The sequence below is a fragment of the Ursus maritimus genome, unplaced genomic scaffold (genome assembly GCF_017311325.1).
Source record: "Ursus maritimus isolate PB19 unplaced genomic scaffold, ASM1731132v1 scaffold_2, whole genome shotgun sequence".
Lineage (NCBI taxonomy): Eukaryota > Metazoa > Chordata > Mammalia > Carnivora > Ursidae > Ursus > Ursus maritimus.
In genome coordinates, this window is record NW_024424452.1 from 51,095,806 (window position 1) to 51,120,624 (window position 24,819).

Below are 24,819 nucleotides of genomic sequence, written 5' to 3' on the forward strand. Positions count from 1 at the left end.
TTTTGTTATTTTTGATATTATAATCACCGTGCCCTGCTTAATATTGAAAAAAAAATCGTTGCCCACTCACTCTGCTATTTTCATTGCCTATCTACCTTCACACAAAAACATAAACACAGAGAGGCACAAAAAGTGTGCTCCTTAAATAGATGGTGAAAGCCTAAATGAATAAACAGGCATTTTTTTGTTTTTGCCTGTTTTGTTTTTACTTTTGTTGGTGCAATAACAATCAGAAGTAGATTTTCTTCTGTGCCGCAAAAAGCAACCAACCAACCAACCACCAACTCCCAAATCATTAACATAACAAATAATTATCTGGTCAGGAAAATAAAGTATCTCCCAGGATTTCCTGGCAGGCATTGAAAGGGTCACAGACCCTTTTAAGAATCTCAATAAGTGCTAAACAACAACAACAACAACAACAACGTAAGCACTAGTGGTAATTCTGCATAAAGTCGTTTTGCTATTGGGAGCGGAGGTATCGTGGACCACCTGAAGCCAGTCCGCGGACACTTGGGGTTCAAGGGTAGGCCGTCGCTGACCACCGCAATGCGATATTACTAGTCCAATGAACATTTTAAGAGTGTACAAAGTGGACTGGAAGACCCCTAAAACCAAAATGAATCTTTTAAAGTAGACACACCTCTTGCTGTGACAGTAGGCGATACACGCCGCCGGAGAGTTCAAGATAAAACACGGAGAAATGGAGTTTTCTGGCGGGTCGGGAGTCTCCGGCGGCCGTGGGAGTAGCTGTTCTGCGCCTGCGCCGAATTTCCCGCATGCTCAGTAGCTGCGGTAGGTTTGTCCTACATCCACCAACGTACGACCTATTGACGGGAAGGCGGCCAGGTACTGGACCCAACGAGGGACCTGTTGCTTGATAGCTTTCTGTTGTTGCTGTTGTTACCCTGCAAGTGTCTTTCGTCTAGCTTTGTTCCGGGCTTGTCACTGTAAGTTTCTCCCCTGCGAGTCGGGACAACGGCCTTGGGCAGGTCTGAAATTTTTTGGTCCCCTAACTCCACCCCTTTGCACAGATATAAGGAGATTACAGGGATTTATGTTTAAAAAAGAAAAAAGTTTGCATGAACCAGATTGCCTCTCCAGATATTCCAATTTCGGACCTAGATTCTTGAGTGTCAACAACTTAATTGATCGGTGCGTTTATTTTCATGCTCCGGGGTCTTTTCAAGGCTATTTATTGTAGAATTAACAAGGCAAACCTAGACAGTGGGTTCGTTAGTGCACTCAAATTTAGAGACTGCCTTACGCCTGAAATTAAATTTCGTTCAAATAGCACATATTCTTCCTACTATCTATTCTACATACTTATAGGCTTGCTTGATTTATTCAGGTTTCCTTGAAAATATAATTGCTAGTTCAAAAGATGTGCACATTTTACTTTGAGTAAGCTTTTCAAAATCATCCTAAGAGGTTTTAACCACTTTGCATCCTTGCTAACAGTGCTCAGGAGGATGTTCCCTCACAGGCTAGCCAACACTGGGCTTTTTTATCTATGCCAGTGTTACACATAAACAATCATCTTTTGCTGTTTTAATTTGCATTTCTTTCATAATTAAGTTGAGCATTTCATGTAATTAACGGCCATTGTTTTTCTTTTAACAGGAATAGCCTATTTGTGTCCTTTGCTCATTTTTCTATTAGATTATTCATCTTCAACATATTGATGTAAAAGCCCTTTATATAACCAAAATTAACTCAGATGTCTAGTACATGATACAAAATTTTTTTTCGCATTTTGTCAGTCATCTGCTTTGCTTGTGGTAATTTGATTACATAGATATCTTAGTTTTTGTGCAAATTTGTCAATATATTCTTTTATAGATTCTTAGTTTTTCTCATGTTTAAAAGTCCTTTCCCAAATTTACAAAATATTTCACCGGTTTTATTCTCATGCTTTTGTGGTTTCATTCTTTACTTCTAAAATCATGCATTGATCTGGAATGTATATTGATACAAAGAATGCAAAAAGCTTCCCACATTTTTTTTAAAAGATCAGCAACTGTTCCCACCATTTTTGCACTAACTTTCCCTTGTGATTTGAAATACCACCGTTAGTGTGTTTGGATCTATTTCTGGGATTTAATTCCGCCAAGGACTAAACTGTTTAATTGCTATAGTTTTATATCATATTTTGGTAACTGGCAAGGAGAGTATCTTGGCTCATTGTTCTTTTTTCAGAATTTGCTCTGCTATGCTCATATTTTTATTTTTCCAGATGACCTTCAACCGTAGCATCACTCAGTCAGGTTTCAAAAGATACAGTCTTTGTATTTTGATCAGGAACTCGTCATTCATTTTTAAAAGATTTTATTTTTCATTTGAGAGAGAGTCAGAGAGAGAGAGAGAGAACAAGCAGGGTGAAGGGAGAGGGAGAAGCAGGCTTCCCACTGAGCAGGAAGCCCAATATGGGGCTCAATCTTAGGACCCTGGGATCATGACCTGAGCCTAGGGCAGAGGCTTAACTGACTGAGCCACCCAGGCACCACTATCATTCATTTTTAGATCCGATTTAATCCTCATGTGTTCACCACCCTTATATTCAATTCAAGATACCTCTCCCAGGCTATCAAAGGAAATGGATCATTTGATTCCTGTTTTTGATCCTTCAGAGCTAGCCGTATTGGCTACTATAAAGGTTTCTTAAAAGATGGTATGTTAGGTTGATAGCCGTAAATGGCATACAACCTTTTTCATACGCACTTTAAGCCTCAAGCCCTGAATGTTATGGAAAAAAAAAACCTCCGTAACATGATTCTGGATTGTATTGGTTATCATATTACATCCTCAGGGTCAAAATAATGTTGCAGAAGCTATAGGAATTTTTTGCCCGGAACACTACCCTGTCTCTGCAGGATAGCCAGTAATGAGGACAATTGTCACAATCATGATTAGCCAGTATGATTTAGTGCTTACCTTGTGCCTGGGACTGTTACAAGTGCTTTACCTGCATTACTCGTTTAATAATTACAATACTATTACTAGCTCCATTTTACAGAGTGAGGCACAGAGAATTTAAGTGGCTTTCCCAAGATCACATAGCTAAGAAACGCCAGAGCCAGGATTTGAACACTGGCGGTTGGCTGCAGAACCTGTGTGTTTAGCTACCTTATCCTGTTTTTGAGTAAGCTGTCCGAAAGCTGTGTTCCCAAAGGGTGGTGCTTTAGGACCCAGAAGATGTAAAACTGGTAGAGAAGGAAGTCTCCTGTATATAATCTGAACTGCTATAAGGAAGTTTGCAATTTGCAGGTAGCTTTTCAGAGGCTGCTGGCGCCCCGCAGCGTGGTGTGTTCTCCAGCAATACTATCAACAGGTGATTCTCGTTTGGGTTCTGGGAGGGGGCACAATTAAAAAGGCTAAAAGGAACCTGTTTTCCAGATGTGTTTTGATAATATGATTAGATTCATTTTATTAAGGGCCAAAATTGTATTCATTTGTTTAAAAAAAGTAAGAAAAATATTAGACAAGGGGATAATAATATTTCATCACTAATTATGTTTGGACCGAAGAAGTATTTCAGAGAAATCGGTAGAAATGTTTTATTTGCCAACTAAAAGCGATTTGCGGGTTCTCTTTAAAAATCACTGTTATGCTTTACATCAAACCTGTTACATTCTTATGAAACTGGTGTTAGCTTTAAATGGCATTTTGTATAGTATGCATTTTATGAGGAATGTAGTAGAAAAAGCCTAAAAGGTTGTCCTCATAAGAAAATACTGTGAATGTGGAAACAAAAGGAAGTGGTTTAGTCATATTTGAAGCCTGACAAGGCTGGAATGATTGCTTAATTGGCTCAAACATAAGTGATATCTGTGGAAAGGTAAAACACTACCATACAGTGAGGGAAAATGATCTGCCTTTCACCAATGGCATTTAAATAACATGGGACTGAAAGAGCATACCAACACATATTAAAATAGCCTCAGTAGTTAAGACATTTGGGTAGTACATGATTGATTGCCTGAAGACTACCTTTTCCAGTGTGGAATAAATCAGATATGCCTCTGGTCATGGATAATAAGGAAGTAGAGGTAAGGTCAACAAAGTGTTTGCTGAATTATTTCTCCTGTTTTCTATTTGAGTCTTAGGTCATTTTCATAAGCAGTTTTTCCACCTAGCATGCCAATAAAATGAATCTAGCCTGATTATGATGTAATAAGATAAAGAGAATTTAATACATAGGAATTCATTTTATTTTCATCTTAATTCCAGACAGCTACTGGCCACAGTATGAAATTCATTACCTTACATCAAATTCAATTCTGTTCTCCTTTTGAAGGGTTTCAAACACTTCCCCTGTGTATTGTCTCAATTAATGTCCATAATCCCTGTGAGTAGAATGCGGATGGGAGAAAAAAGATGTAAAGAGCTTAAAAGGCACGTCAGATCAAATATGCAGTCAGAAATTGGCGGTAGAATAATGGCTTGCTGAATGGAGATTCATAATGTCCCTTCAGTTCTATATTGTGTTCCTTCGTTGCACTGAAATAATGTTGACCTGATTCGTTTAGAGGAACGAGAGTTTTTGTCTTCAGTTCGTTCCCTGTGAGCACTCTGAGACAGAGAAAAAGTCCAAGAGGTTTGTTAGGGCGTGTTCGTGGGATCACGTACGGGAAGTGTGAAGAAGGTAGTGATGCCTTGGGAAGTGGGGAGTTGGCCGGCGATGCAGTCTCAGCGAGGGCCCCAGTCAACCATCCATGCTGGGCATTCAGAAGCTAGGATGACCCAGCAGAGTTGGGGTGGCAGCCCCTTTGGAGTGTAGAGTGGCCTTTAAACCCATCTCCTCTGTTGACCTGTTGCAGGTGCAATGACTCTTCTCAGATAAATTCCCAAAGAAAGATGGCAGCTAGGAGCCATCTGTTGGTGGCAGTCTCATCAGTGGGGAAATGTTCTTCAGCCCTGAAGGGAGTCTGGGTGGTACATCCCTGCCTCAGAACAGTCACTAAAATTGCAGGGTTTGAATTTGTATTTTCAAAGAGGAAAACACTTTATCCTGAAGGCTGTTTTTCCAGTATTTTCCATGGGGCCAGGGGCTATTCTGACACTCATTACTTTTCCAGATGATTGGTCTTCACCCCAATTAAGTGCATGTTCTCTTTATTTGGCAACTGATGATGATAGTAAATAGCCAGCAGATTAAATTTTATTTCATCTCTAATGGAACATTCATTGGTTTTTAGAAACTAATTGTAATCCCATGCAACCCCTCCTTTTTAAAATTAGTCTGTATGTACACCCACATCCCTTATGCTATTCATACCTCTCTTGGCTCGTACCAGTTTTATGTTACAGACTTTAGGTTACAATATTTTACCCCCAACGCACCAGAATATTAGCTCGTCCATGGCAGATGTTATATCTTATATTTTTAGCCCCCGATGCACTTTCCACGGCCTCTGCACGTACATACATACACCTCATACGCAAAACTTTCTCACATGCTCATAGGCCTGGGCCAGTTTTCCCCATGCTTCAAAATGTCCTATCTGCAGAGAGAAAGAAGAGTATAAAATTTATTGAGAGAGTTATTGCTGACATGGAGGTTTTTCTAAGTCTCTTAGTAAATATTTCTTAAAGAATCTGTACAGTTAAGTACTCAGTAAATATGTGTTGAATTGAATTCAAGTGACTGAAACCAGTAATTGGCTTTGAAAGTAACAACGGTTCTCTTAATTTCCCCTTCAGGCTTATCATGGCTTCCAGTCCCACCGTGTTGATGCGGCTGGTAGCCTCAGCTTATTCTATCGCTCAAAAGGCAGGAACCATAGTCAGACGTGTTATTGCTGAAGGAGACCTGGGTATCGTGGAGAAGGTACTGAAAGTCCCATCTCATTTCATAACAACTTTATTTTTGTTCTTTGACGTTTTAGCTAAAGGATGTAATAATCTGGACAGACTTTAATAGTTGAAATAATTAATGTCTCCCCTATGGAGATTGCTAGACCCTTAGTTCAAATAGATTCTATTTCTGCTTTGAAAATGACTCCAGACTTCCTGCATCCAAAACTTTTATTTGTATGCTTGGGCCTTCTGACTGCTGTTCAGCCCCAGAGTACCATAACCAAGCTTCATATCCTAAAGTAATCTCTTACAAGACATATATAGTCCTTAGTGAACTTGACATGTTGATAAAATCTGGCATATAAATAAGTATTCCTTATAGTCAGAGCTTTAAATATTTTTCTTCTTCATGGAAAAGAAACACAAGACAAGGTTGTTTTATTTTTCCCCTAGTATGGAAATTAAAAATTCAGGTAAATTAAAAAAAAAACAAACAGGTAAATTATCAGAAAGATAGTTCATCATGATAGTTAATTCTTTTTGTTTTTGTTTTTTAGGTGAGCTCTACACCCAGCATGGGGCTTGAGCTCACAATGGTGAGATCAGGAGCTGCAGACTCTACCTACTGAACCAGCCAGACGCCCCTAGTTATAGTTGATTCTTAAAAGAAAATCCTACTATGCATGTGTTCTACTTTAAAATATAATTTCTTTTTTTTTTTTTTTTTGAGATTTTATTTATTTGAGAGAGAGCACAAGAGGGGGAGCAGCAGGCAGAGGGGGAGGGAGAAGCAGGCTCCCTGCTGAGCAGGGAGCCTGATGCGGGCTCCATCCCAGGACCCTGAGATCCTGACCCAAGCCGAGCCAAAGGCAGACACTTAACCAACTGAGCCACCCAGGTGCCCCTAAAATAGAATTTCTTTTACAAGATTTGGTCATCATTTCACATTGCAATTTTTAAATGTAAGTTTCCATATGTTGACTTTTTATGATAACCTTTAAAGAAGATTGTATTGTAATTTTGCCCAAGTTAGAAAATTACAGGGTATGATTAACCATTAACATTATAATGATTTATAAATAGAGTTGTAGTTAAGTCACTCCTTTATGATAAATCAAGGATCTATCTAAGGCTGTTAGCAGAAAAAAAATGAGGACCAAAAATATGAGTAAAAAACAACTTAGTAATAAGTTCAGATGAGCAAATTATAGGACATTCAACATAAGTGCTTTTAAAGATTAAGAATAGGGGTGCTGGGTTGTTCAGTCAGTTAAGCGTCCGACTCTTGATTTCAACTCTGGTCATGATCTCAGGGTCCTGAGATCAAGTCCTGCGTCAGGCTCTGTGCTGAATATGGAGCGTGCTTACGATTCTCTCCCTCTGCCCCTCTCCCCCCTACTCCTCTGACTAGAAAAAAGAATTAAGAATAAAAATCAGGGAGTGTGCCTGGCTGACTCAGAAGAACACTTGACTCTTGATCTCAGGGTCATGAGTTTGAGCCCCACACTGGGTGTAGAGATTACTTAAATAAATAAAACTTAAAAAAAAAAAAGAATGAAAATTGCAAGAACAAGTTAAATCTCATTTCTAATTTTGATAGATGTATGGGCTTAGTAGTATAGGAAGTAGATACAAGATATCTTGATTTCAGAAATAATTTTTCATTCTCCATTGTCAAAAAAGATTCAAGCTATTGATAAACATGGAGATGACCTCTCCCATCCCCCATCTTGAGCCACTGTTGGGTATATTCATAAGTGGGTGAACAATGTTACCCAGACATTTGTTTTAATTCACAATTCACATTAACCAAGAAAAGATCATTTGGTGACAGATCACAGGACTCCGCTTCCAACTCTGTCCTTTTCTCTTTAACCATTAACTTAAATACAGTTTTAACAATTCATTGAATGTAACTTCTCAAAAATGTCGTGGAACAGGAGGATATAGAGATCATACTTATCAAATTTATCAGTAAAATGAACCTGGGAAGAGTAGTTAATATATTGGATCACAGAATAAGTATTCAAAAAGTTACAAACACTGAGAAAAGAGGGCCAAATCCAACAGGATATTATATCAGGAATAATTAATAAGTTGCCAAAATACTCATGTAGTAAGAAGTAAATCTGATTTATATTTCTTTAAAAAAGAGGTTTTAGTTGATAACATCCATGCTCAGTGATAAGCCAACAATGTAATTCAGCGACTTTCAGAAGGCTACTAATCTTACGGCCTTTTTTAAAGTGTTTTTTTTTTTTTCTATTATGAAAAATAGGAAATGGAGAGAAATAGCAAAAGTAAACAAAAATTATCCATCATGGGGCGCCTGGGTGGCACAGCGGTTAAGCGTCTGCCTTCAGCTCAGGGCGTGATCCCAGAGTCCTGGGATCGAGCCCCACATCAGGCTCCTCTGCTACGAGCCTGCTTCTTCCTCTCCCACTCCCCCTGCTTGTGTTCCCTCTCTAGCTGGCTGTCTCTCTCTCTGTCAAATAAATAAATAAAATCTTTAAAAAAAAAATTATCCATCATGCCACCACTGCCAATACCTTTGATCATTTCTTTTCAGATAGTTTCCTTAGCATCACTTATTTTTAAATTGATTTTATGCTGTGATTATATTAGATGTACCACATTGTAGCCTATAGCTAAGGAGTAATGCAAAAACAGTAATAATCTCCCTGTCCTCTGCATTGGTAATAATCTCCCTGTCGTCTGTAACGGTCAGACACTTCTAGTAATAATCTCCCTGTCCTTTGTACTGGTAATAATCTCCCTGCCGTCTGTACTGGTCACGTACTTCTGGATAAGAGATAATAAAAAAGGTAACAATCACCCTGTCCTCTCTACTGGTCAGGCACTTTGTTGATACCTCATTTTAAAAGAGGCAGGGCAGAATTAAATTTGTCACACAAAGAATTCAAATGATTCAGCTTCAGTCTGACACTATGTCAGTAGAAAGAACAGGAAATATTATCCCGGACAAGAAAGAATTGGGATAGCTTTCCTCATATGCTTAATGGCTGTCAATGTGTCTGCTTTTCTCTAGAGAGTAGTCTCTGGACTTGATTGATATAGAAGTCATCTTCAAATTTAACAATTCTTTTAAGAAGTTTCAGCAGATAGGGGCGCCTGGGTGGCTTAGCCATTAAGCATCTGCCTTCGGCTCAGGTTGTGATCCCAGGGTCCTGGGTTTGAGCCCCGCATCGGGCTCCTTGCTCGGCAGGAAGCCTGCTTCTCCCTCTCACACTCCCCTTGCTTGTGTCCCTCTCTCGCTGTCTCTCTCTGTCAATTAAATAAATAAAATCTTTAAAAAAAAAAAAGTAGTTTCAGCAGATATTTCTAGAGTACCTATGGGGTGCCAGACACATTTCTTTAGGAAATAAAACAAAGATCTTTGTGGCCCTACATGCCAGCACACTAGTACTTTGCATTAAGGTAACCAGCAGGCTTCAGTGTGGCATGAAAGCCTTTGATTTTCATGATCATTCCTTGTTTCATTAAAAAGTATTGTAAAATTTTTAGTGTTCAAAGCAATACATTCTCTAACTCCACCTAACCAGGCATATATAAATTGCAACATGTCAGAATTCTGTGAAAGCAGCCTAACTAAAGAGGTTGTGGCTGTCATTTGCAAGATTTTCCACTGTCTTTTACTAGAATCACCATCTGACATAGGGATTGAGTGAGAATGCTATATATCAAATGTTATTGCTGCTCATTTTCATAGTTTTTATACTTTAGAAATAGGAATTCTTTCTATCATCCTGAGGACCTGTTGAATTATTAGGAAAGTGGATGGTTAGTAGATTAGTAGAAGATTAGTGAGTAGAAGTTAGAGAAGGATCCAAATTGGGAATACCTTTCAAACAGCTAAAGATAGTTTTTAGCTTTTACTGCCTTGAAAAGTTATGAATTTCTTATCTCTTCATCTTTTTAAGCAAGCGATTGATCTAGAGATCTTATGAAGGGGATTTCTTAAGTGGGGGAGGAAGTGTTCTAATAATCTAACAGCTCCTTTCCAAACGTTAACCACTATAAATCCCATGAGAAAAACCAAGCCAGGAAGCTAGTCAACTCATTTGATGTTCAGTTCCATGAATCTAAAAACAGTCAGTGCAACTTAAAGGGCATAGACACTCATGCATTAGGAATCCGAGGACAACTTATTTCATATTAGGTCTGCTGAAATTTACATTCTTTGTTACAGACCTGTGCAACAGACCTGCAGACCAAAGCTGACCGATTGGCACAAATGAGCATATGCTCTTCACTGGCACGGAAATTCCCCAAACTGACAATCATAGGGGAAGAGGTAAGACTTGTCAGGGAGGCACTATTTTTTTAATGACTGTGTATCATACGGATTTGTACTTGCCACTTTAATGACTTCTGTATCACAGCTACTGTATCTGGTGTTTTAACACCAAAATAATTAGCCTGTTCCTGGGACTGGAAGGAAATGTCTCATGATAAGATATTTAGTCCGTTTCTAGCAGATGTCTCAATTCTTAACCACAGAAGATAGGGTTTCTGTTGTAATATTCAGCATACAAACTATAAGATGGGCAGTGTTCTAGAACCTTGGAATAAAATGGATTTTGTTGTTTCTGGTTGTTTTTTTTTGTTTTGGGGTTTTTTTAATTAGGCTTATCCAAAGACTATAACACTGTGAAAGTGAAGGAATGCACATCTCATGTAATTGAGGGAGAAGATCTGATGTCAGAACCACTTATTTATTTATTTATTTATTTATTTATTTATTTATTTTTCAGTTTTTTAAAAGTGTGTTTATTAAGGGCTTGGGATGATAAGGGTCAGGAATCTTATGCTTACAAATAGGTTTTTAATGATTAATTCATGATGAATTATTACACACACTGAATCCTGTTGAGGGCAGGTTAGGCATTTAAAGCCATGTAAATGTTTCCGTGGAAACTAAAGTCAGAACTCTTTTAATTTTTTTTGTTTGTTTTTGTTGATTGTTTTTTTTATTTAAGTTCAGTTTAGTTAACATATTGTGTATTATTAGTTTCGGAGGTAGAATTTAGTGATTGATCAGTTGCATATAAAACCCAGTGCTTAAAAAAAAAAAAAACAAAAAAAAAAACCCAGTGCTTATTACATCAAGTGCCCTCCTTAATGTCCATCAGCCAGTTACCCCATTTTCCCCCCACCCCCGTCCAGCGACCCTCAGTTTGTTTCCTGTGATTAGGAGTCTCTAATGAGATGCTAATGGTTTGTCTCTCTCTCTCTGATTTTGTCTTGTTTTATTTTTCCTTCCCTTCCCCTGTGACCCTGTTTTGTTTCTTAAATTCCACATATGAGTGAGATCATATGATAATTGTCTTTCTCTGATTGACTTATTTCACTTAGCATAACACCCTCTAGTTCCATCCACATCGTTGCAAATGGCAAGATTTCATTCTTTTTGATGGCTGAGTAGTATTCCATAGTATATATAGACCACATCTTCTTTATCCATTCATCTGTCCATGGACATCTACAGAGCCACTTATTTAAATAAGTTTATAACACTTAGTTGTTTTTTTTTAACAGTTCAGATGATGAAGATGGGAATTTATTCATAGTCAACTTTGATGAGCCATATGTGGTCATTTTTGCAATTTTATTCTGTTGGCTTTATTTTTTGACTCAGTTAAGCTCTAAACATAAAACAGGTAGGCCTAGAGACCTCTGATTTCTTCTGTTCCTAAGCCAAAGGGTGCTCTGTGAATACCAAACAGCTGCAGTAACCATTGGCGTTATCTGCTTTAGGATCTGCCTTTTGAAGAAGTGGACCAAGAGCTCATTGAAGATGGTCAGTGGGAGGAGATACTGCAGCAGCCGTGCCCATCCCAGTACAGCGCTATTAAAGAAGAAGATGTATGAGCCATAGGATTACTGAAGTCTTTGTTAACCTTCATGTTTGTGCTCTAGTAAATAAGAGATGCCTGTAAGATTGAAAAGCTGGGGCACCCAGGAACTTGAAATCTCTCAGGGCCCTCATCGATGTGTCAGGCGACCCCAGGGAATGTGTGACCTGTTAACTTAGGGTTCGGTTCCTCATCCTATCGGTTTCTTCTCTACTCTAAAACTATTACTAAAAGCACTTCTAGGGAGCACATCTAATTTGTAGATTTGGTGGTAAAACATTTCATTGGCGTTGGAGGCTGGAAGGAGCTGAAACAGGTTGCTGCTTTATATTGGAAAGGCCACAAAACTCACCTCGCTTACTTTATATAGTTGTTTCAATTAAATCTGTGCCTTCAGATAAGTGTCCTGATTCTGTAGTTGCTGAGTTTTGATTTATTTAACACACATTCATCGAATACCTACCGTGAGTAAGGAGCTTTGCTCTGACGGAGGGAGGACACAAGGACGGTGAGACGTGGTGTCTTCCGGGAGAAGTGGGCCCCATTCACAGGTTCACACCAAGCACTGTAATTCCAGTGGACATGGCTGCATATCCTGAATCATGGTGAAGTCCTAAGTAGAAGGGATTTCTTTTTCTGTCTACTGTCAGGTTATAAACTGTTCATTTTTCTTGGCTGGATATAAACGGTGTCCTTAAGTTAAAATCAGACGGTCGTTATTTTTTTAAAAATCAGCATTTATATGCTAGAGTGAGTAGCAGCCACACGCTGTTTAAAACATTTTTGGTGCCACTTTACAGTTTTCCCGGTACCACTGCCTAGACCTCAGTGTGTTCATAGCATTGTGTTTGTGTTCAGGTGACAGTAAATGGATGAGTAAGGCATTTCCTATTTGAAATTCTTAGATCAGACTTTTCTCTAATTTAAATGGACTTTTTCCATGATTATAAAAGAATAACGTTTTTTAACTATCACAAAGCTGATAACATTAGCTTAAGCAATTCAAAATATAACTTCAAAAATGAAAAAAAAAGGTATTTTTAATCTACTTAAACCTATTTTTTAAATATCATATGCTTAATTTAGATTTTTCCCTTTTTTCAGCTTGTGGTCTGGGTTGATCCTCTGGATGGTACCAAGGAATACACTGAAGGTTGGTCCCTCTTCAGTATTTGTTTTCAATAGCAGTAGGTCTAGTATATGATATTTAGTTGGAAACACTTAATATTTCACCTGCTACATGACAACCCAGCATCATAGTTTATGTTTATGCCCTAAAGCTGTGTGTGTGTTCATCCTCGCTGTTACTGTTTATCAGCGATTGTCAAGACAGGGAGGGAGAAAATTCAGTCCCTTCAAATACCACCCCTGACCCTCTACCAGCGCCATGATTCTAGTGTCCCCCAGGTGGGAATAACTAACACGAAGCCAGGGTTACCAGAGGGCCTACGCTGAACCCCCAGCTCTGTTGGGGCAGAAAACAAGGAAGAGCCCAGCTGTCCTCTGCCGCCACCTCCCTCCCCTGCCAGGTTCAACCCCTCCCTGACCCCCGCCCTCGCCATCTGTGAGCTGCTTTCTCCCTCACGGCTCCACCTTTGAAGATGAGTTTGGGAACACGGTACAATATTTCTCCTTTCTGAAATTGTCTAAGCTGAGAAAAATTGGAAAGCAACACATTAAAATAAAATTGGCAGCACTGAAGTAAAAAGACCAGGCTCAGAGCCAGAGTTTTAGGTTTTAGGAGCAGAGCATATATAAGCGTAGAGTTTTATTTTTGAAACCGAGATCTACATAGGTTTTCTTATATTGGTTCTCAGCTTCATAACTTAAAAAAAAAAGGATTTCTCATAATCATTAGAAAAAGCTTTTTGTGTCCTTGGGTGATGAGACATATCTATAATGAGTCAGTCGCACAGTATGTACGCACGTGTATGTATATGTGTGTGTGCAGTAAAATGTCACTATGATCCGTTGAGAAATAGGGAAGCTCTAGACAGCTTAGTATGTATGAGAACACCCAGATAGATTGTTTTGATTTGGACCCCCACCTCCAGAGATTTTGATGCACTGGCTCTGGGAAAGGACCTTGAGAATCGATATTAAAAATTATGCCAGTTAAGGGGCGCCTGGCTGGCTTAGTCAGTAGAGCATGCAGCTCTCGATCTCAGGGTCGTGAGTTTGAGCCCCATGTTGGGTGTGGAGCCTACTTTAAAAAAATTATGCCAGTGAATTCTGATGCTGCTTGATAATCCGCAGAAACCCTACCTTAGAGGCTTGAAATGCAGGTCTAGACAGTAATCCTGGAGCGGATAGTGATCCAGCAGGCCGGAGTGACATGGATGGTGGCGGAGGGGCACAGGAGTCTAACCATAATGGCTGTGGAGTTATGGGTGACTTTTTCCATTGGTATACAAACTGTACTAATGAGACTGTGTTTATCGATTCAGTTCAGTGGCTAAATATCCTACTTCTGTCTCTGGCCAGCCGTCTCTTATAATTTGTGCATTTTGCCAGAAGTAGGATTGATCGTGGGTGAATCATTACAGGTTTCTTATTTTTATTCCAAAAATAACTTGGAGCAATTGACATGCTGATGATAAGTCATAATATGAGAAAGTTATGTAATGGATCTTCTTGATACTCATTTCTTCCTCACAGGTCTTCTTGACAACGTGACAGTCCTTATCGGAATTGCTTATGAAGGAAAAGCCATAGCAGGAGTTATTAACCAGCCGTATTACAACTACCAGGTATTACTATAAATGATACAAAAATATTTTATTAGATAAATAAGTAGAGTGTTACATGATTCCTGATGTTATCTAATTCAGTGGTTCCTAGCTTCATTGCCCGTACAATTATTGGGGAGGTCTTCAAAATACAGCTTCCCAGATTATACCCTAGACCTGTTGAATCAGAACCTCTCAGGGCATTGATACCAGGAATGTATATGTATGTATCTGTGTGTACGCAGACACACCATATGTATTATATATATATATATATAAATTTGTGTGTGTGTGTGTGTATGCCTCATGATTCAAATGTAGGAGTTTGGGAATTACTGACATGGTTCTTGATTAGCTTGGTCATTGAGACACCTGATTTACAGGTGGTTCTTGAAGCATATTGAAGAAATGAACCATTTCAACCAAGAAAAGATGCTAGCCATGTTGTTTTCCAGGTAATACTATACAGCGCCTAAATTTCAGTCAGCATTGATAACAGAACTAGCTATGCTCTTGCACTCATTTCTCTTTTATTTTGTCTCTCTAATCTGCTCTGACTTTCTATTATACTCCAAAGAAACTGTCTTCCTTAGAAGCAAGAGGCTAATGTAATTCCAAAGCAGAAATATACCATAAAATCGCATTAAATGTTAAAGGAAATTGTTGCAGTAAAATATTTGAGGTATTTACATTAGTGTGATCTTGGTAGAACTTTGGAGAATCAAAGCAACCAGAGTGGGGACTATTACGACTGAATTAATAATTTGAGTTAAGAGCAGGGTTAATCTCTGCTTCTAAGATAAATTTGTTTTTCATGTGTACGATTAAAACTTTTTATTTATAATCCTGTGCTTCTTAAAATCATTTAGCAAAAAAAGTGCATTATGAGGAAAGTCTCCTATACCGTGAATTGCTGAAGTGTCCATGAACTCTTTTAATATGACTTTAACGTTTATACAGCATTATATGCAGACACAAGTTTGTGGTTTTTTATGTAAACCTGAAAGTAAGTTAATACTATTACTTAAAAGAGGGGCATTTAATTCATAGATAATGTTGTAATGCATGGCACTTTTCATCAGAAGATCACAGTGTTTAGGACTTATTAATACTTTCCATCACTTTTTTCTGAGATTAGAAACATTGTATTCATTTTCCACAGAACAATGAAAAGCAGAAGTTAAGGGAACACAGGAATGAAGCAAAGGTGAGAAAAATAGCTAGGGTTTTGGCCCCACTAGTAGGTAGAAAAGAGGCAGGTGACTTGTGGCACCCCAGGTGGCCATTGTCCATCCCATGTCCCGGTTCACTTCCTCCTGTTCTGCTTTTCCCATTGCTGTCTCTCCCTTTCCCACAGTTCTCTGCACTCTTTTTCCTCTCATCCTCCACTCTTGCTTATGCCTTAAAATTTGTTGCAACAAGTGGAAAAGTTGCTCAGCTCTGTTGATGGTATTCAAGGCTCGAGCTTCAATTTTAAGTAATCATCAGTATAATAATAATAATAGCTAAAATTTGTCAAGAGTTTCCTGCGTGCTGCCAAACTCAAGGGGTTCACATGTATTATCTCATTTAATACACACCACAGTCCTTGAAGGAAACTTTCTTTCTGTTTTGCAGAAGAGGAAACTGAGGCAAGTAACTTGCCCCCAGACCACCCAGTTTGTCATTGACAGATCTGGAGATTGAAACCCAGGTCCAGGGGTACCTGGGTGGCTCAGTGGGTTAAGTGTCCGACTCTTGATTTCAGCTCAGGTCATGATCTCGGGGTCCTGAGATCGAGCCCCAAGTTGGGTTCCACACTCAGTGTGAAGTCCACTTGGGATTCTTTCTCTCCCCCTCCACCTACCCCTCCCCCGTGCTTCCTCGCTTTCTCTCTCTCTCTGAATAAATGAATAAATAAAATCTTAAAAAAAAAAAAAGAAGAAGAAAGAAAGAAAGAAACCCAGGTCCAGGCCCATAGCAAATACTCTATAGTGCTTCCTTGAGCTGGATAAAAGCCTTCTAACAATTCAAACTTTAGTATTCTAACAGATACAGAAGCTGGTAGGCACTTAAACAGTGTGGCTTAGTGCAAGGAAACCTAATCTGTCTACCTGTCGGAGATTGCTTCTTAACCACTATGAATCGTAATTAACCATTATGGAGTAAGAGGACAATGTTAGCCTTTATCACCCCCCACCTCGCCCCAGAAAGTTGGTGTGGTGCTCTGAAGGAGAGAGACAGGCGAGGAGCTCAGCGGAAGGCTGGCTGGTGGCTTTGTGGGGTTGCATTTATCTCACCAGGGTGCCAGATCTTTGCCTACATACTCACTCACGGAGGGACTGTGACATCTTGGGAAGCAGAATACCCGTGTCCACTCTTTAGTATGCTTTCCTTTCTTTTTCAGAATAACTGGAGAGCTGCATTAATAACTGTGTTCCCTGAAAGCATGACCTGTATCTCAGCAATCAAGTGACAGCCCAATGGGCATCAGAGCCCGTCTGTACTTTTCAGTTCTAAGACTGTCCTGTAGTGTAGACTCGATGGTGAACCCAGGAAGCACATGAACATATGTTGAGCACCAGTGCTTCTTCTTTGGTTCCCTTATTGCCCCATTTGCAGGGCGAGCTGTGAGCAGACAGCCTTCAGCTGGCCACCTCTTCATGGGTTGCCTCACCTGTGAAGAGCTGCATGGTCCCGTGATGTGACAGTCTCTCAAGGCAGCCCCTTTCCAATGACTGATTATTGCATAAGTATAAGTGCCTCGTGTTTCCTTCCGATTTTTATAACTCTGAAGGGCCATTCTAGCTTCAGAGCTCCCCATAGGACCAGCTGAGACTGTTGGTGGCTCTGCATCACAGCTCTGTGTCTCTCTCTCCCCCAGTCGTTCTTCCCTCCCTCCCTTCCATGGGGGTTAATCCAAAGGGTACTCTGTAATATACACTCTCCCTATCTCAGGGTCTGCTCCCCAGGAAATCCAGCCTGCAACATAAGCATATTTCAGTGTAACAGCAGCCAGGGTACTGTTAGTGGGCAAATAAGATGATGTGTTTGAAAGCATTTTATTTTTTTTATTTTTTAAAGATTTTATTTATTTTTTCGAGGGAGAGCGAGAGCGCATGCACGCAAGTGGGAAGGAGGGGCAGTGGGAGAAGCAGACTCCCCACTGAGCGGGGAGGCCAATGTGGGACTCGATCCCAGGACCCTGGGATCATGACCTGAGCCGTAGACAGATGCTTAACCCACTGAGCCACCCAGGCGCCCCTATTTTAACAAGGAAAATGGGCAGTATAGCTTAGTGATGAGGAATAATTGGCTTTGAATACAGATGAGCCTGAGTTTGGTTATGATCTTCCTGGAGTCCTTGGGCAGGTTACTTTAATGATTCCAAATCTCGTTTTTCTCATCTGGAAAACAAGAAATGATAATACCTACATTGTGGAGTTGTTTGGGGATTAAATGAGATGATACATGTAAGGCACTTAGTATAATGCCTGGTACTTGCTTAGTATTCAGTAAAATATTATGTCTGTATGTCCACAATATATGTTTACTGTATTAACATAATGGTGTTTCGATGACTCTGTGTTAATCATTTTATCCATCAGATTATGTTTTTCTGTATGAGAAGTATAGTTATAATAATGTGTTTGAAAACTCTTTGAGCTCTGCAAAGGAAGATACAGATGCTAAGACTGCATTGTCATTGCCCTTCTGCTGCCACAATTGTCAGTCAGATCTTTAACCCTGACCCCATTATCCACGGCTACTCTTCAGTATCAGCCTGTTCGGCTGCCCTGTCTCTATAGCAGCAAAATACATTATTGCCATTACCTATTCCCATAGTAACAAGATCCTTGTTCCTTGGATAATGAAAAGTAGTAATCGATACATGGTGTTTCATTTCCTGGGGACTTCAGTACCTTTTGCAAACAGCTCTTTTCAAATACAATAATGAGAATACTGGCTGATTTAGAGAGAGACGGGAATCAGTATATGATGTTTCCTTTTTCTGAGGACTTTAAGGAATAAGCACAAGTTCTCTTCAGTAGCTCTCAAACCCAGTTCTTAACCAAAACAGCAAGAGAATACTCAGTTGATTATCTCAGGAAAATTATATGGTGGATGATATTGTTCTTGTTCTTTATTACATTACAGTATCATATTTTTTATTAAAAAAGAAATCATGATGCTAACCTAAAGCGATATTCTATGTATGGCTGACGTTTTTCTCCAGATGATTACAAACTCTGCTATTGTCTCACTCACTTACATAGGCAGGACCAGATGCTGTGTTGGGGAGGACAATCTGGGGAGTTTTAGGTTTAGGTGCCTTTGGGTTTCAGCTGAAAGAGGTGCCTGCTGGGAAACACATCATCACAACGACCCGCTCCCATAACAACAAGTTGGTGACTGACTGTGTCACCGCCATGAACCCTGATGACGTGCTGCGAGTGGGAGGAGCAGGAAATAAGGTATGAACATGCAATTGAATCATGGAAAGAAATCCTGAGCATTTCCCGAAATGGGAAATAAGATCTGGGAAGAAGGAATTAGAGATTATAATTGACCATTGAAAGCACATTTCAGCAACATTTGAATTTTTAAAAAATGTTATGGTTCAAGTCTTTTTATCTAAGAGATGTCTGTGCTAATAGAAGTCATCAGGAGATCTTGTGCCTCTTGCTAGCCCTCGTATTCTTGGGGACCCTCTTGGGTTACTTCCTAGACCTTTCTTCTGCGGACACTAAGGAAGGGCCTGCATCCCCTTCCTAGATACTTCCCCCATTCTTTCACCTAGGCTTCCATCCTCCTGAGAAAATTGTGAAACAGAACACAGTGGGATCTGCATCCCTAGCCCTGATCTCTTCTCATCTGACTGCCTCCTGGATATCATCACGATGACATACTTCAGACATCTCAAATTCAGCATGCCCAATTGGACCTCTTCCTTTTTTCTTCCTGCCACTACGTGCATTCCTCCTATTTGCTGTCTGCTTAATGGCACCACCATTTTCCTAATTGCTCCAGCCAGACGCCTGAAAGTCATCCTAGACTCCTTCCTTCCTCATATCCTATCTGTATCTTCTTAATTCCTCCCTGTTGTCTCTTCTTGTCCATCTCAACTGCCCCCACCCTCGTTGAAACCTGTCATCATCTCTCAGCCAGACTTCCTTGGATAACTCCCTGCACAATGGAATGTAAATTCCCCTGTATTTTGGCCCTTATCTCTCACCCAGCCTTATTTCATGCTGTCCCCCAACTCAGAGCCTGGTGATACTGGACGGGCTGTAGTTCTGATGCATGTGCATTTCACACTTGTGTACCCGGCACGGGGAAGGCAAATAGTAAATTTGAACTGAGTGAAATTCATTTTTCTTCACCTACCGTTTGGAAGCAATCATCAACTATTTTTAGATTTCCAAAAGCATTTACTGGTAAGAGGATGAAAATGGGAGTTTAAAAATAACAGTATTTGGGGGGAAAAAAATCTAAAACATTTCAAAGTAAAAATGTATTCTTGGTATTCACTAAATAGTGACAGGTGATTTCTCTTTGCCCTTACTTTTATAACCACAAAAATCCCGTTAGGTCTTTTATTCCCAATGGGCACCATTCTCCTTAGGAAAAAAGTCCCTATCCTCCATATCCCCCACCTTTTCTCCTATAAAAAGACCTTGTTGGGCAGTTATTAACTTTTTTTTATGTCAAGGACTTCTTTTAGAGTCCAGTGAAGGCTACGGCCCTTCTTCCCTCAAGAAAATATACCCGAGATAGTTCTTGGTACATAATAAGACTTGACCCATATTTTTTAAATGAAAGAAAAACATTTTCCATGAAAGTCTACAGCAACGTTTAATCGTTTGATGGTGTTCTTGAAGAGTACTAAGAAGAGTAATTGGTTACATTGCGTTCACTGAGATTTTCCTGATTCTTTCAGTCTGCTCTCTTCATCTGAATATGTGAAGTCTGAATTTTACAGTACAAATTATTTTACAGTATAACCAAAAATAAGTAAACGACTCATGAAAGCCTGATAGCAGGTTACTCTTTTTAAAGAGTCATGCAGTTTCTGTCAGTGACCTCAGTTTTGTTTGGGAATTATAGGAGTTATTAAGGTGACAGTTTAAAAATTCATATTTTGGTGGTAGAAACAGTAATACGTAGGAGGACTCCAAAGACTTGAGAAACTACTTGTTAGCCTATCAGCATTGCACATGTGTTAGGACTTACTGCAGTTTATGCATTAGTGTACTACTTGATGTTCTTCTATCCTTTATGTAATCTACAAGATTAAAAATCTTCAGTTTTTCTACAATAAACAGTATATTGCTTTTACAGTAAGAAAAAACATAATAAAAAGAAAACTTCGTTTATGTAAGTAGGACTACAAAGACTGTTCCGATCTCCTTGTAGCTTATTTAACCACTGTCACCCCACCCCCGGTCACTGTATGATTCTATATTCTATAGTATTCTGTATATTTCTCCGTAATACTCATGTCTTTTCAACCTGCTAAAGGCTTTCACCTAAGTTGAGTCTGACAGAGGAATAAATGAAATATACTTGATAGAAACAAGCAATTTCTCTTATTCTTTGATCATTTCATGGCCTGGGGATAATTATTATCTCCAACCTTACAGATAATTCAGCTGATTGAAGGCAAAGCCTCTGCATATGTATTTGCGAGTCCTGGATGTAAGAAGTGGGATACTTGTGCTCCGGAAGTCATTTTACATGCTGTGGGAGGTCAGTCCCTTTTACTTTGGGGAATTACAAGTGTTACCGTTTTTATATTATGCTAAGACAGAGTATTTCAGTATATTACTTTACCTAGATTCTGAGGATATAAAAGGTCGAAGGAATCCTAGAGATGAGCCAGTCCAACCCCCACATTTCAGAAGTGAGAACGTTGATTTTTCAGCAAATTCATTTTCTTTAGTAATTTTTATCTTTTGAACTTCCATCTACATCTAGTTGATTTAATTAAACCCTTACTGATTTGTGGCTTTAATGCTTCTAGGGTTTCTTTTTTTGTGTGTGTGAAAAGTAAAATGTTCATCACCATTGTCTTCACCTCACTTAGTTTCATTTAAGCCAATACTGGTAAATGTTTTAGTACTAGTGCTTAAGATCATGGAGTTAGAATTTTTTTTTAATCTGACTGAAAATACATTACAAATATATGCATAGTAAGATGATTTTTCAATTTCCGTTAGACATCAGTTTACTTCTACTCTTAAACAAAATACTTGATTTTTGTTCTATCCTTTCTCCTAGTATATTATCCATATCATATCTCATCAGCATATTGTATGACAAGGGAGTCAAATTTATCACAATCCCATCTCATTAGGATGCTAAATGAAACTGTAATGTTACGCAATTATATTTGATGAACATACTTCACTTAAACTCTTACTAAATAAAGTGTTCATAGTGGTAGAATGAGGAAAATACTTGAAAATGGGAATAGTAGTGATGGCGTAGAACTAACGGGAAAAGTAATCATCTCAGGAAAAGAGAAATTAATTGATACTGAGAAATATGAATTAAAAACGCTAAATGAAATTAATTTTAATCAGGGAGAAAAAATAGTTTTTCATCTTTCAGTTAATCAAAATTGTTCTATAGTTTTAAATTCAAGTGAATTAAAACTTAAACCTTTAGGGTCACTCATTATTTTTCCTATCTTATCCAGAATCAATTGTTATTATCACGTAGGGGAGTAAGAGGCACTTAAAAATAACTAGAAACATAACGATCTGGCCAGCCACTAATGCTGTATTGATGTTTCTCCTGTAGGCAAGTTAACCGATATCCATGGAAATGCCCTTCAGTATAACAAGGAGGTGAAGCACATGAACTCCGCAGGCGTCCTCGCCACGTTGCGCAATTACGACTACTATGCAAGTCGAGTTCCGGAATCTGTGAAAAATGCACTTGTTCCTTAAAGGAAAATTTCATTTATTTAGCTAGGAGGAGGACACTTGATTCTATATGCTTCAAAGCGAATCGGATGGAATTATTAGAGTTCCACTTTGACTTTATTCATTGTTGATTGGTGATTTATATTTAGTTCCTTAGGTGTACAAAAAGAAATTAAAGAACTTCTTGGTTACTTAATCACCCAGGCCAGTTGTGAGATCAGAAAGATGTATAAAGTAAGTGTGTGACAGTTCTTTTCCTCCTTGTACTTGGAGGAATGAAAGGAAGGTTTAGTTTCAACTCGCTATTCTGGTCGGTTGTTTAATCAACATTCCTGTTATTTGTGGGCAAGATTTCTTCAGGGCACAGAATCACAAGTTGTTACCTGAATCTCATTCTTGTTTTTCACCATAATTTTAAGTTTTCCTTTCCTGCAGTTATGCATATATTGAAATGTCATGTATGTTGATGAAACAGATTTATGGGAAAAAGCTTCTTTGTTATAAATTATTTAATTCTAGCTCTTTATGTTCTTTACCACCTTTTAAAACTTTTAAGCAGCATTTGAAAATGACATATTCTGTACTGTGGACATTACTTTATTCTTAATAGTGTCCTTGTAATGCCTAACTGTGGCAAGTTAGGTACTTAACCTTAGTTCTTTCCAAGGGGGGATTATAACATAAGCTATCAAAATTATTCTGACATTCTGCCTAGATTTTTCTTTTTTAGATCTCCTTCCAGTGCTTTTAAATAAATTTCTGTTACTGGATTAGGCAAGTCGTCTAAATTTTTGGTTCTCAAACCCAACTACATATCAGAATCAGCCAGGAGGCTTTACAGAAATACAGAGTCATAGGCTCATCCCAGCATTTTTGATTCTGTATGTTTTAAGAAGGCTACTCCAGGGAGTTTGATAATCATCGAAGTTTAGATAATGTCTTCAGAACACCCGTAACCTAGTCTGAAGAGGTCTTTGTGGCTTTGACACCTTTGACGACTCCAGTCTCTTGCGACTCTCTTCTCGGTGATTTTCTTCTTCCCTGTTCTGTCCACTCCTACTTGGTCTCCTTTCTTGGTTTCTATTTGTTTCCCTTCCCTTAAATGTCAACATTCACCAAGATTCTGCTCTAGGTTCCCTCCACTTTCTCAGTAATGACCTAATCCACACATATGGCTTCATTTGGGTGGTTTGCCCTTAATTCCATAATCTTTATCTAGGTTAGAGCTCACAGGGGCGCCTGGCTGGCTCAGTCAGTAAAGTGTGTGACCCTTCATCTTGGAGTTGGGAGTTCAAGCCCCACCTTGGGTGTAGAGCTTACTTTAAATAAAACAAAACAAAACACTTCTCAAATTCTAGGCTGCCATGCCCAAGAGCCTGCTTTGATGTCTCACAGGTGTCTGTGAATTATGTTATATCTACAAAGCTCTTCATTCTTTCCCATGCCTCCTTAAATTATTTTACAAATCCTCAAGGTGATCCTAATAACTGGCCAAATTTGGAAATCACTTCCTAAATCTATTTACTTGCCTCTAAGAACAGAATTCTCTATCTATAGAGAGGAGACTAAACCTAATTAAAAAAAAAACAAAACACCCAAGAGCAATGTGAGAATAACTTTGAAGGCATTTTCTACAGGTTCCTATTTAAAAATGAGTTATCCAAGAGGCATATTTGGAAGTCGACGTTCTCTCTTCATTCACGTTCCCTATACATTAATTTACACCCTGATACTCCTTTATTTCTGCCAGAGATCACTGTGACATCTTCCTGACTAATCGGCCTGCCTGCACTGTAACTCCTCTCCACTCCACTTATCACATCCTCCAGGGCGATTTTTCACAAAGTCAAATATAGCAGTGCCACTCTCTTACTTAAAATCTTTTAGGGCTTCCTATTGCCTTCAGGGTAAAATACAAGTTTCTTGTCACACATGTGAACCTCTGATGTCATGGCTGCTTCCTTCTCCAGCCTCAGCTCTGATCACTAACTTATGTCCAGCCGGCCGTGCTCAGCCATTTAAAGTTCCCCCTAGATACCATGCTTTCTCTCACCTTGGCTTCCATTTGTACGTTCAACAAAAAATGCTTTGAGCATGTGCTATATGTTAGTCACTGCTCTAGGTACTAAACATTCATCAGTGGACGTAACACTGGCCCAAGTGTCTCCTGTTGAGCTCATATTCTTGTGAAGCAAATCAGATAATGAATAAGTAAATGAAATTATTTAGATTGTGGTAAAGCTGCAGAGGAAATCAATTAGGAGGATTAGTTAGAAAGCAACAGGGGCAGGATGGGGGAACTGGAGGAGGATCTCCTTTATTTTTTTAATTTTTGAAAAAGATTTTATGTGAGAGAGAGAGAGAGCTCGGGAGGGGAGAGTGAGTACGGGGGGGGGGGTGAGCATGAGCAGGGGGAGGGGCAGAGGGAGAGGGAGAAGCAGGCTCCCCACTGAGCAGGGAGCCTGATGTGGGGGCTCGATCCCAGGATCCTGGGATCATGACCTG

General features: G+C 39.2%; 1 protein-coding gene across 3 annotated transcripts; it reads left to right on the top strand.

Moving 5' to 3' along the window:
- The first annotated feature begins 752 nt into the window (after nucleotides 1-752).
- BPNT1 (3'(2'), 5'-bisphosphate nucleotidase 1) lies at nucleotides 753-23,084 on the top strand. 3 transcript variants are annotated; one of them, XM_008685678.2, is made up of 10 exons: nucleotides 767-950; nucleotides 3,268-3,331; nucleotides 5,704-5,830; nucleotides 10,010-10,114; nucleotides 11,578-11,685; nucleotides 12,780-12,828; nucleotides 14,334-14,425; nucleotides 18,661-18,858; nucleotides 21,028-21,133; nucleotides 22,190-23,084. In XM_008685678.2, the coding sequence occupies exons 3-10, from the start codon at nucleotides 5,711-5,713 to the stop codon at nucleotides 22,336-22,338; spliced, it is 927 nt and encodes a 308-aa protein (XP_008683900.1). In that variant the 5' UTR covers nucleotides 767-950; nucleotides 3,268-3,331; nucleotides 5,704-5,710; the 3' UTR covers nucleotides 22,339-23,084. The 3 variants fall into 3 exon arrangements, with proteins under 3 accessions (XP_008683901.1, XP_008683900.1, XP_008683899.1); XM_008685679.2 differs by lacking the exon at nucleotides 3,268-3,331 and having other exon boundaries at nucleotides 753-849; XM_008685677.2 differs by lacking the exon at nucleotides 3,268-3,331 and having other exon boundaries at nucleotides 768-950.
- Nucleotides 23,085-24,819: the final 1,735 nt, after the last annotated feature.